General features: G+C 42.7%; 2 protein-coding genes across 2 annotated transcripts in view; one reads left to right on the forward strand and one right to left on the reverse strand.

The window, feature by feature from the left end:
- The first annotated feature begins 4,384 nt into the window (after positions 1-4,384).
- Positions 4,385-12,206, forward strand: LOC106582314 (MOB-like protein phocein). The gene is made up of 7 exons (XM_014165273.3): positions 4,385-4,569; positions 7,803-7,865; positions 8,171-8,271; positions 8,366-8,495; positions 8,805-8,884; positions 8,969-9,080; positions 9,722-12,206. The coding sequence occupies exons 1-7, from the start codon at positions 4,474-4,476 to the stop codon at positions 9,851-9,853; spliced, it is 714 nt and encodes a 237-aa protein (XP_014020748.1). The 5' UTR covers positions 4,385-4,473; the 3' UTR covers positions 9,854-12,206.
- The window catches only part of LOC106582313 (raftlin-2), a 43,628-nt gene continuing 41,806 nt past the window's right edge, over positions 10,888-12,709 (reverse strand). The window contains exon 8 of the mRNA XM_045704811.2: positions 10,888-12,495. Coding sequence (XP_045560767.2) covers positions 12,289-12,495 — 207 coding nt within the window. The 3' untranslated portion in view covers positions 10,888-12,288. The remainder of the gene's footprint in view (positions 12,496-12,709) is intronic.

Consider the following 12,709-nt stretch of genomic DNA (forward strand, 5'->3'; position numbering starts at 1 on the left):
GGAGTGAGTTTGACAGATAACAAGTTGAATATGCATATGAACTTTCCACAAAAATCAGATCTGCATAAGATTTTGTTGAAGCACCAGTTGATTAGCAACTGGTTTTGGTAAAGGGGAAAGTCCTTCCACTCCTGCGATACACTTGTTCCATGAAATTAAAGATTTCCTTCAAATCAGGGATGGGCAACTGTACTTTTGTATTACTGCAGATAAATATTCTATATACAGCAGCTTTGGAAAGTATTCAGATCGCTGGACTTTTCCCACATTGTTGCGTTACAGCCTTATTCTGAAATCGATTACTTTGAGTAAAAAATGGATTAGGAAAAAACTATCTACACACAATACCCCACAATGACAAAGTAAATTCAGGTTTTTAGAAATTTGAGCAAATTTATGAAACTATTAAATTCAAGTATTCAGACCCTTTACTCAGTACTTTGTTGATGCACCGTTGGCAGTGATTACAGCCTTGAGTCTTGGGTATGACGATAAAAGCTTTTCACACCTGTATTTGGAGTTATTCCCATTCTTCTCTGCAGATCTTCTCAAGCTCTGTGAGGTTGGATGGGGAACATCGCTGCACAGGTATTTTCAGGTCTCCAGAGATGTTCAATCTGATTCAAGTTTGGGTTCTGGCTGGGCCACTCAAGGACATACAGAGACTTGTTCCAAAGCCACTCCTGTGTTGTTCTTGGATGTATGCTTAAGGTCCTTGTCCTGTTTGAAGGTGAACCTTCGCCCCAGTCTAAGGTCCTGAGCACTTTGGAGCAGGTTTTCATCAAGGGTCTCTGTACTTTGCTATGTTCATCTTTCCCTCGATTGTGACTAATCTCCCAGTCCCTACCTCTGGGAAAAACATCCCCACAGCATGTTTCCACCACCATGCTTCACCGTAGGGATGGTGCCAGGTTTCCTCCAGGCGTGACGCTCGCATTCAATCTTGATTTCATCAGACCAGAGAACATTGTTTCTCATGGTCCGAGTCCTTTAGGTACCTTATGGCAAACTCCAAGCGCGCTGTCATGTGGCTTCTGTCTGGCAACTCTACCATGAAGTCCTGTTTGGTGGAGTGCTGCAGAGATGGTTGTCCTTCTGGAAGTTTCTCCCATCTCCACAAAGGAGCTCTGTCAGAGTGACCATCGGGTTCTTGGTTACCTCACTGACCAAGGCCCTTCTCCCCTGATTGCTCAGTTTGGCTGGGCGGCCAGCTCCAGGAAGAGTCTTAGTTGGAGTCCATTCCAACCAAGACTTGGCACGCCCCTATTCTAATCGACGGGGCTGTAGTGGAGCAGTTTGAGAGCTTCAAGTTCCTTGGCGTCCACATCAACAAACTAACATGGTCCAAGCACACCAAGACAGTTGTGAAGAGGGCACGGCAAAACCTATTCCCCCTCAGGAGACTGAAAAGATTTGGCATGGGTCCTCAGATCCTCAAAAGGTTCTATAGCTGCACCATCGAGAGCATCCTGAGGGATTACATCACTGCCTGGTATGGCAACTGCTCGGTTATTCTTATCTCTTACTTTTTCAGGGATTTTCTTAAAACGGCATTGTTAATGGCTCCTAAGTAAGCATTTCACTGTAAGGTGAGTTGTATTGTACGAGATGTATTGTACCTGTTGTATTCGGCACGTGACAAATAAAATTAGATTTGATTTGGTGGTTCCACAGTTCTTCCATTTAAGAATGATGGAGGTCACTGTGGTATTGGGGACCTTCAATGCTGCAGAACTTTTTTGGTACCCTTCCCCAGATCTGTGCCTCGACACAATCCTGTCTTGGAGCTCTACGGACAATTCCTTCTACCTCCTGGCTTGGTTTTTGCCCTGAAATTCACTGTCAACTGTGAGACCTTTTTATATAGACAGGTGTGTGCCTTTACAAATCATGTCCAATCAATTGAATTTACCACAGGTGGACTCCAAGTTGTAAAAACATATTAGGGATGATCAATGGAAACAGGATGCACCTGAGCTCAATTTTGAGTCTCATAGCAAAGGGTCTGAATACTTCTGTAAATAAGGAATTTCAGTTTTTTATTTTTAATAAATGTACAAACATTTCAAAACCTGTTTTTGCTTTGTCATTATGGGGTATTGTTTGTAGATTGAGTAAAACATGTATTTAATCCATTGTAGATTAAGGCTGTAACGTAACAAAATATGGGAAAAAGTTTGTGTGTGAGTGAGTTAGTGGCGGCAGATAGCCTAGTGGTTAGAGCGTTGGGCCAGTAACCAAAAGGTTGCTGGATGGAATCCCCGAGCTAGGTAAAAATATGTCCTTCTGCCCCTGACCAAGGCAGTTAGCCCACTGTTCCCCGGTAGGCTGTCATTGTAAATAAGAATTCGTACTTAACTGACATGCCAGGTTAAAAATGTATATATATCTCTGGAGGAATGCAGTGGTCTAAAGTACTTATGTAAAAATACTGTAAAGTACTTAAGTTGATTTGAGGTATCTGTACTTTACGATTTATATTTTGGCCAACTTTTACTTTACTACATTCCTAAAGAAAATCTACTTTTTACTCCATACCTTTTCCCTGACACCCAAAAGTAGTCGTTACATTTTGAATGCTTAACAGGACATAAACATATTCAAATTCATGCACTTATCAAGAGAACATCCCTGGTCATCCCCCTGATCTGGTGCACTCACTAAACACATGCTTCCTTTGTAAATGGTGTCTGAGCGTTGGAGTGTGCCCTCTTCTGAGGTTTAACGGCAGTTGGCATCCAATTTGTTGCATTACCTACTAGACTGGAGTACAACTCCCTTACACTTTGCTTGATAGATCAAATGTAATAATAAATACCCTACCATCAAACACTACACTCACTAATTAAAACATTATATAAAGTTAACACCACCCCACTCCACTAATTAAATGTATTTATTCCTACCTCATGTCATCATCCTAAAAGGATGGGACTTCACCACTTAACACACCCTGTAACTCTTTTGATGTCTCGCACACCCAAATACCTCTCTGCAGCTGCCACCACAACCTACATTTTCTGCAATTTCCATTCCATCCCTGCCGTACAGTTGATAACCATTGCTATAAATGCTAAAAATCGAATCTTGTTGAACCTTATATCACTTTTTGGCCTATCCCTCTGTACTGGTATATCTCTACTACTCTCACCACTCCTCACCCTTAACCCATCTTCCTCTACTTTCTTCACTGCCTCAACATATGACAACTTCTGCTCTACTCTAACCCTAGAAACCTCAACCTGCCTCTCTCACAGGACATTTCTGATCCCCAGCCCCATGGGCACCCCTACAATTAATAACACATACCACTACTTTCACCAATACTACACATACCTTTGTCTCATGCCCTCCTGCACACTTCTCACACCTTGGACCCTCCCTCCTATACACTGCTGCCACATGCCATGCCCATAAGCTTGGCATCTAACATCGTAATGTATTCGGCACATACGCTCATACAGGATAACATATATATCCTAGCTTCACTTTGTCGGGCAAAAACTCAACTTCAAAACTCAAAAGAACAGACAATGACTCTTCTGTTTCCCCACCCGTTATGCGTCGCATCAAACGACGAGCATCACATACACCGGGAATTTCCCCTCAGCTGGTCAACTTTTATATTTACTGCAACCCCAGTTTCATTGGCGCCCTTTTCTTGAGAGCGAAACAACTTTTCTTGCCCCCATTTCTTTTACTCCGAGCGCCTTCTCCCTCTGACCAACACAAACAATTATCACTAGACCACTTCTGGTTAACTTCACCGATTCCACATTACCCAACTATTTCACCCACCGCGAAATCACAAATGGATCAGCCAAAATGCAAGAGTCCACTTTTTCCATAAACTTCACTCCTGTCAGACTCATCTTTATCGTGACCCTCCGTGCATACCTCGGTCTCCGATAACTTCACCCTCATTCACTTCCAATTCTCCTCCTGTTTTCATCTCCCTCTGCTTACACTTTCTTCCATTCTTCTTTATCAAACCATCTCCCTTTTTCCCACCATTCTTATCCGACTCAAGCTCACCCTCTTCTTCCCTCTCTCTTTGACCTTCTCTCCATATTCCTCCTCCGTTTCCCAAGTACACGTCTCCTCGTGATAATACTGCACTACTAACCAACCATCTCGTTCTCCAGGGACTCCCATTTCCCTTCGACTTCTGATTGCAATCTGGAGTGTGCATCTGGCTATCCGTAAAATGTTAACGTAAGAAATAGTGCCGTCTGGTTTGTTTAATATGAATTTTAAATTATTTATACTTTAACTTTTGATACTTAAGTATATTTAAAAACAAATACATTTAGACTTTTACTCAAGTTGTATTTTAACGGGTATCTTTACTTTTACTCAAGCATGATAATTGGGTACTTCTTCCACCACTTGAGGAATGTCCACTGCTTGGTAGCCTTGCAACTCCCTGTCCGCGCTCCTGCTACAGGGAATCCGTCACACACAAGTCAGTAAATGTGTGCATCATTTGCATCCGGGCATTCTGTCGAGATGGTCATGGCGGAGGGTACTGCAGTTCTGAGGAGGAATCGGCCTGGAACCAAGGCGAAGGTATGTTTCCACAAATCGGAATACGATTGCATATGGTAAAGAGACCAGCGGTGACCACGGTGGTCTTGCAGGAACAGTGAATTTCATTCAGATTTTGGGGTTTGAGTCGTTTCTCTGTACGGTTAGCTCGGAGTTGTCTTTCCGGAAAATAGGAAGAGTCGGGCTTGCAACTGGGTAGCGTTAGCTAACGTTAATTAGGCTAGCTAAAAACTACCACAGAGAATTTGAGACTTGCTAGGTAGTTAGACTTTAAAACAATGAAATATGAACACCATCTGAAAACCACTTTACTTTTGATAGCTAGCGAACTAGTAGCTAACCTAGTTTAAGTTAGCTAGATATCTAAGTTAGCTAACAGCTGTAATTGTTGACATTATAGCTAGCTACAGTATCTAGCTACCGTTTAACTGTTAGCGAGCTATTTTGACATGGCTAACTGTTCATGAGCTGTAGTCTTCAGCTACTGTACTTTAGCTAGCTGACTAACGTTATATTATTTTCCATCAACTAGCTATCAAGCCAAGTAACGGTAATTATTTGTGTAATTATCCTTATACGTGTCCCCAATGTAGTTAGCTAGTTAACCAGTAACTAATGTAGTTAGCTAAATACTGTATATTGTTTATTTATTAGGATCCCCATTACTACTCTTCCTGGGGTCCAAACAGGATTAAAACAATAGTTACATCACAACAAAACGCAACAGCCTACATCATAAATAGAACAATATATCATGCAATACATTATTACTTTATTATGCAAATATATAATATACAACAGTGGCGGTCAGTGTCGTTTAAGATGAGGGACGATTTTTTTTTTATGAGCATGGCCTTATTTATATTACAACATATTGGATGACTGTCATTCATATTCCATTCACCCAGCTCAATGTAACATCGATAGGTTTAGCTAGGTTACTACACATTATACTTCAATTTTCCCTATACCCATCATCATGTTTCTACAATCTAGACTACGAATGAAAGTTTACAACAGGTGCACAGGTCAAGAGAGAAATTTGAGTAATCAAGGTGACAGTGACACATTTAATACCGCCTTGCACACTCTTGCCTGCATCTAGCTGATCTAGGGTGTAGTCATTAGTGCAAACAAGAGATTCTATTGGACAAATTCAGGTATATTTATCCCCATTCTGTTTGCTTCCGTTTAAGAAACGTTTTTCAACAGAATCGGCAGAATCGGCAGAATAAATACACCCCTGAACACACGCGAACACAGTTAACATTCATAGCAGCCACATACAAACAGCATGATCACTTTTGTAGTTGTATTCCTTCTCGCATCTACGTGCTCTCTTCCTCTCGCATTTTCCCTTCGCTTGTGGACTTCAGTGCACAACATATCAGCTGTCTGTGACCAGGTGAAAAACCTTTCCAAACCTTCATATCATAATTGCTAACTGCTACACACAGCCTACATCGTTGTCACCATATTAGCTAATGTCATAGTCAACAAAACTACTACAACTAACACGTTAGTAAATCCGCTACAATTGTGCAGTACAGTGTACAGTCAGCAGGCAGTTTAACAGTTACACCGTTAGGCCCTGGTGTCAATTCATAAACCAAAAGCTTACCTTGACTTAGAGTTCCAGTTTTGGATAGCCATAGCCAGCTAGCATAGCAGCCCTCTCTGTTTGAGTAGGCTAAACTAGCTAGCTGCATTCACTAGCTAAGAAAGTGCAAAAAATACAACAGAAATATAGCTAGCTCTCTCTCTCTCTTGCTCCTCCTTCATTTTTGAAGGAATTAATTTGTTCAAAACTTCAACTATTGTCTTTCTCTCTTTGAGTCACAACTACTCACCACATTTTATGCACTGCAGTGCTAGCTAACTGGCTTATGTTTTCAGTACTAGATTCATTCTCAGATCCTTTGATTGAGTGGACAACATGTCAGTTCATGTTGCAAGAGCTCTGATAGGTTGGAGGACGTCCTCCGGAAGATAGTGAGAACCATGAGCCTCCTAGGTTTTGTATTGAAGTAAATGTACCCAGAGGAGGACAGAAACTAGCTGTACTTGTCGTGGAAATATTCAGTCAATAATATTTCCCAAATACTGGAGCTTGTGAGTTCAAATAGACTTTATTACAAAGTAACAAAAGCCGAGCTGGTTCATGAAGCAACTGCCTTTCCAGCCTCGGGCACACACTTTTTATACAGTTTTCATCCTTACGTTACACACTGTCACTCCTCTTTATGTTAATGATTCATCCCCTTGGGCATTTAGCCACCATTATCTTTTTGCCTTGAACTTATTTCAGCTTGGTTTCCATTTTCTTGTTGGCACAGACCTTAGGGCATAGATTCTATTGGTGGCGTAACCATAGCAACGATACAAAAATAAACAAACACGCATACTCCTAATGCAGGTGCATGTCTAATGGTGCTTTTAGTAAAACACACCTATGCTCCTAATGCACATCTAATGAACCTCACGGGACTGGTTAATGGCTTCCCTTATCCTAATGACCTATTGATTATTGGTTTCCCTTAGCCTTATGACCCAGACACATATACCTTCCCTTAACCTAATGATCTATTGATTAATGGCTTCAGAGTGCACGTCTAATGGCCCAGATACATATGGCTTGTGTTGATTCTGCTTACTACTCTGAGATGTATAATGTGCATATATGTACTGGAAAATTCCCAATATCCTCCTGCTACACCATGGTGCTAACCTACAGAGTGCTGTTGAGGATACTGTAGACCTTCGTAGCAAAACAGTCTTTTAATAAATGATTTGGTGACGTGAATATATACATTTCAAGTTTTTTAATGTCACATGCACAAGTACAGTGAAATGCCTTTCTTGCTAACTATTTAGCATCGTTTTATCAAAAAATGTTTCACCAAAAAAAATGAAATTCCCCCTCCACTGATATAAAATTATTATTACTGTGTGTGTGTGTGTGTGTGTGTGTGTGTCTCTTCATAGTCCGCATTGTGCCGTGAGGTGTTGTTTTATGTTTCTTTACATCTGATTTTACTGCACACTTGAGTTACTTGACGTGAAAAAGTTCCATGTAGTTATCGCTCTATGCAGTATTGTGCATTTCCCAGAGTCTGTTCTGGACTTGGTTACTGTGAAGAGACCATCTGTCTGGTTAGATGAAATATGAATGGCTGAGAGGTGACACTATTTTGCCCTTTGAGCCATAGCCACACATGCACTGAATATGATTATCGCTCACTCTCTCACTGCAGGATTTCTACAACTGGCCAGATGAATCCTTTGAAGAGATGGACAGCACGCTGGCTGTACAACAGGTGTGGTTGAGTTAGCTAGTGGGGCGTGACTGTGGAGTCCATTTTGAGCTTCAAATTAGCCCTAAGTGTCATAATTGCAGAATGCTGTTCGTAGCTGTCAAGTGCCAAGCCTGACGCTGACATGGTGTGCCTTATTTTAAGATGGCAGCCTGCTTCCCTATAAACCTACGAAGCATCTTATCTATTAATGGTTGACTTGTGATCATTGTCACCCATGTCAGAACCTATTTCTTTTAACTAGTTAGGAGGATGATGGCAAGATGTTTTGATCACTAACCTAGGCACTTCCCCTGTCCCTTGTTCAGTACATTCAGCAGAACATCCGGTCAGACTGCTCCGGTATCGATAAGATCCTAGAGCCACCAGAGGGACAGGACGAAGGGGTGTGGAAGTACGAGCACCTCAGGTACAGTAGCTGCACGACACGCTGAGATCAAAAACCTTACTCCATGTGGGTGTGTTGACTCAGTCTGTGTCTACCATTCTCCCATCTGATACAGGCAATTTTGTCTGGAGCTGAATGGACTCGCTGTGAAACTGCAGAGCGAGTGCCACCCAGACACCTGCACCCAGATGACAGCCACAGAACAGTGGATATTCCTGTGTGCTGCACACAAGACCCCCAAAGAGGTGAGTGTTACTAAAATCAGAATGAAGAACGATTGTCCATGTACTCTTATAATCTCCACCCCTCAGGGCCTGGTTTCTTCCTAGAGAGGAGCCTTTCTAGGGAGTTTTTCCTACCCATTGTGCTTCTGCATCTGCATTGCTTGCTCTTTGGGGTTTCTGTATAAGCACTTTAGGACAACTGCTGATGTGAAAAGAGCTTTATAAAATACATTTGATTCAATTCACTCAGGATTACATTTTTCAGCTCAGCCTGCAATGCACTATTCTGTATTTAGGATGCATGTACATTGCCTGTGCTTGGGTCCACAGTGCCCTGCCATTGACTACACCAGGCACACGCTGGACGGAGCTGCCTGCCTTCTCAACAGCAACAAGTATTTCCCCAGCCGGTGAGCACTCACACACACACACACACTTTATGTAAAGGAGTGCTTTGGTTCCCCACTCATACACTTTCAATCTCCCCTCCCCAGTGTGAGCATCAAGGAGTCCTCAGTGGCCAAGCTGGGTTCTGTGTGTCGCCGGATCTACAGGATATTCTCCCACGCTTACTTCCACCATCGCCAGATATTTGACAAGTATGAGGTAAGTTAAAGGTTCACACTTCCCAAATAGACTTGGCAGTGAAGTATGATTTGGGCTCTTCATACCAATTGAAAATGACAGTAAAGCTTCATTGGGACATTCATTACTTGTTTGAATTAGAACATATAATGCACTTATCCACACCACATGTGCAACCGATTGAGCAGGAAATGAGTGATTACCAACTCCTTTATTCTCCATATGTGGCCAACCAGCTATGAACATATTCCATCTTGTAGTAGTCCCATGTTAAGCCAACAGGTGGCACTACAGACCTAGACAATAGGGAACACTGGACTGATACTGTCTACTAGAGCTGAATAGAGTCTGGGACCTGTGCATATCCATAATGGCCACTTCATGGTCTACTGAACTCGTGCCCTGTGGAGTTCACCCATGTGATGACTCCAAGCAGACCAAAGCTATGGCTCTACATACAACAGTTAGTTCTGATGCTGATTAGCTGCGTTCCAGACATGATTTACTTCATGACAAATCACGGCTGTGACAGTATGGCTTTATAGTAAATGGTCAGTCAGCCTCTAAACTAGTGCATCAGACCTCAGATCGCATCCTCTTGTTTAGGGGTAGAGGCTGTTTCTGGACAGGGCCCAACTCTCATCCTCTTTCCTTCCCTGTAGAACGAGACCTTTCTGTGCCATCGGTTCACGCGCTTCGTGATGAAGTACAACCTGATGTCCAAGGACAACCTGATCGTTCCTATCCTGGAGGAGGAGGTCCAGAACACCTCAGCCGGGGAGAGCGAGGCCTGAGAGGAGAGCTGCACACAGGAGACCAGACGTGAGTTCAAATACTAGTATTCAAATACTGCTTGATTGAGCTTGCCTGTTGCAATGAAACCAATGAGAGTCCCACAAGGCAAACCCCACCCACCTGGTACTCCAGGCAGGCTAAAGCAAACACTCAAAGTATTTGAAGAGATTTCGGATAGTATTTGAACCCAGGTCTGATGCAGCTACACACTAGCCAGTCTCACTACTCTGTGGGGAATGTTGCTTTAACCTTTTGAGCAGCTGGATTTACAAAACCTACATTTAACCATAATGTGTTGATGACAAAGGCACACCCTTATGGGCTCCCTGTACATAACCCCTGCTGTCCCCCCCCCCACTACTATCATGTGTTTGCTGGTGCTTTGCTTTCTCCCCGTTGCTTTTGTTCTATCACTGAATTCCAAATAGACTCCTTGCCACTCCTGTAGATCTGAGGCTTGGGTAGGTGGAAGAATATGCAGACATTTCCAGGAAACCCATTTGGAGGCAAGATGAAGCTATGACCATAATGCTTCTCTGTATCCAATCTTCTCTAGTTTACAGGTGTACCTAGGGTTTAGAGGCTAGGGGTCCATTTGTGGTTCAGAAGCCCTCTATGCTTGTGTTGCTCTGAGTGCACACCTCCTTCCTCCTCATCATCATTAAGTTATTTTGTGGGAGGAGTCTTGTCTATCCGCCCACTTTTTATTTTCCTTTAAAATACATTTTACTGTCAACATTTGTCTTAATAAAAAGACTATTACCCTGTTGTTGACCCCAACAAAAATCCCTTTATGTATAATTTGGCCCCATCTGTTATGACTTAATTTTTTAAATACAGCTTGTAAAAGTCATGGGATCATTTGAGAGGTTTACACCTGGATGAAGAAGGCAGATGTGAGTGTGGGGCCACCACGGAACTGTCAAGAATTAACTTGTCCTCTCCATGGCCTCTCCTATTTAGCCGAGTGCTTTAAAAGTAAATAATTGGTCAGTAAATGTGAGGAAATCATGGGCATGTGTTTTTCTAAATGTGAGGAATAAGGAGAAATAGCTGTTTAATAAAATAAACACTGATGACAAAAGGAAGCAAAATATTACATTCTCAAATGAAACACTGCAACAGGTAAATACTGATGTTTCACCATCCCCAAAACAAGGGGGCTCATAAACCTGTATTGTATAACTACAAATGTCCATCTCTAGTAATACTATAACATCTACGATATGTACATCATTGTGGTGTTCTCTTACACAACAAACCCTTTAATAGTGTTATTAAACAAATGTCACTGAGTCATCTCCCTTAGTAACACAATAGGGCTTTTGTCTGAGGAAAGGAATCATTGGGCAGAATGAAAACAATTGAGGCCTGATAACCAGTACCATGTGGCTATGATAAAATAACTACCAGCTATTTCTAATGACAGTAGGTGCAGGAATAGAATAGGTCCTGATCTGATGCCAATGAATAAAAATGCACGCTAATGACCGTGAACAATAGATTTAAGCACCAATCAGACAATACATTTATAGCCCTGATGTACATATCTAGAGAAGGTTCAGTATGTTATCAATTCATTCCCAGGCAGTCCGGTATATGGAAATAAATCTTACCCATGCAATTACTGTACAAATCTTCTCCAGGCCTCAACTCAAAACACCCCTAGTTTTACAACTATCACAGAAAGAGGTCTGTTTGAATAATATTGCTGAATGCTGCAAGGCCCTGGACAGTACCACCACCACACAGCGAGCGTGTATTTGTCCGCCTGGTACGTTTCCATCCAGCTGGGTGTGTTTGAGACAACAGGGGAGAGGAGCTGGTGGCAGGAAAGGGAATACCTAGTCAGCTGTACTACAATGTATTTAGCCCAACCCAATGTAGCTGTGCTGTTTGTCTGGCCCGTTTCCCCTTGAGCCAGAGTAGGTGTGATGTTACACGTCAGAGGATGAGGAGATAAAGTTGTATTGAACGGAGGTGTTGGCAGTTCTGGGGGAGGGGGTCCCAAAACATGGGGACACGTTCCACCAACCAGTTGTGTAGTTGGTCAGAGTTCAGTCCAGTGGTCTGGGTGTGTCTGCATGGAAGCTTCTTCCTGGTTCCCCCGGTCACTGTGGAGATGTCCTGTGCTTTCTGCTGGTCACAGTTGTGTGAAAGTGTGTGTGTGTTCTTATATGAAAAGGTGCTGTGTGAACGATGAGATGTGTGAATCTGGACTGATAAGTGCATATGTGTGGGTACGAACAAAAGTGTCTCGACAGCTTGCTTTTCCCAACAAAATGTATAAAAATGGAAATAACACCATCTCAAAATTGTAAATATGGCTTCATAATAAAAAAAAAGTGCCAAGTTTTGCTTTTCTAGTCTTCTTGGTTAGGGAAGCGATTAGAGGGATAGATGGGGGGTGTATATATATGTGTCCATTTCAGGGTCACATGCAGGTCACCTCTGCCGCCCCGTCATCGTGCTCGAAGCCCCCCTCTAGGTGGGACAGGGTGCTGGGGTACCCCCCTCCGAAGACGGGGAACCCCCCGATACCCCCAGCGGTGGGGGACAACTCCACATTGGGGGGTGTTAGGGGGCTGCCCACACCTCGACTCACAGAGCGAGTGGACACGTCGCTCTGAATGGACCCGGCCTGGGAGAGGACAGAGGGTAGTATAAGAGGAAGAGGCTTTCATGTCTCTGTGATGGTGACTTCTCTATGCAGTAACGCTAAACATTGTGCAAATAAATCAATCATCGGTCATTAAAATATCTAGTAAAAGCAACATGCAAATCTAATGCAGTACAGATGTGTGTAACAGCAACTAGCTCTCACAGTCTCACTTCAGAATGAGACATTTCGAAGT

The sequence above is a fragment of the Salmo salar genome, chromosome 21 (assembly GCF_965601325.2).
Source record: "Salmo salar chromosome 21, fSalSal1, whole genome shotgun sequence".
NCBI classification, from domain to species: domain Eukaryota; kingdom Metazoa; phylum Chordata; class Actinopteri; order Salmoniformes; family Salmonidae; genus Salmo; species Salmo salar.

What these genes read in the sequence shown, in the direction of transcription:
- LOC106582314 (XM_014165273.3), top strand. Translation starts at nt 4,474, where the DNA reads ATGTGTGCATCATTTGCATCCGGGCATTCTGTCGAGATGGTCATGGCG. An exon ending in GGCCTGGAACCAAGGCGAAG is followed by an intron (nt 4,570 to 7,802) that starts GTATGTTTCCAC and finishes CTCTCACTGCAG; the next exon opens with GATTTCTACAACTGGCCAGA. An exon ending in TGGAAGTACGAGCACCTCAG is followed by an intron (nt 8,272 to 8,365) that starts GTACAGTAGCTG and finishes CATCTGATACAG; the next exon opens with GCAATTTTGTCTGGAGCTGA.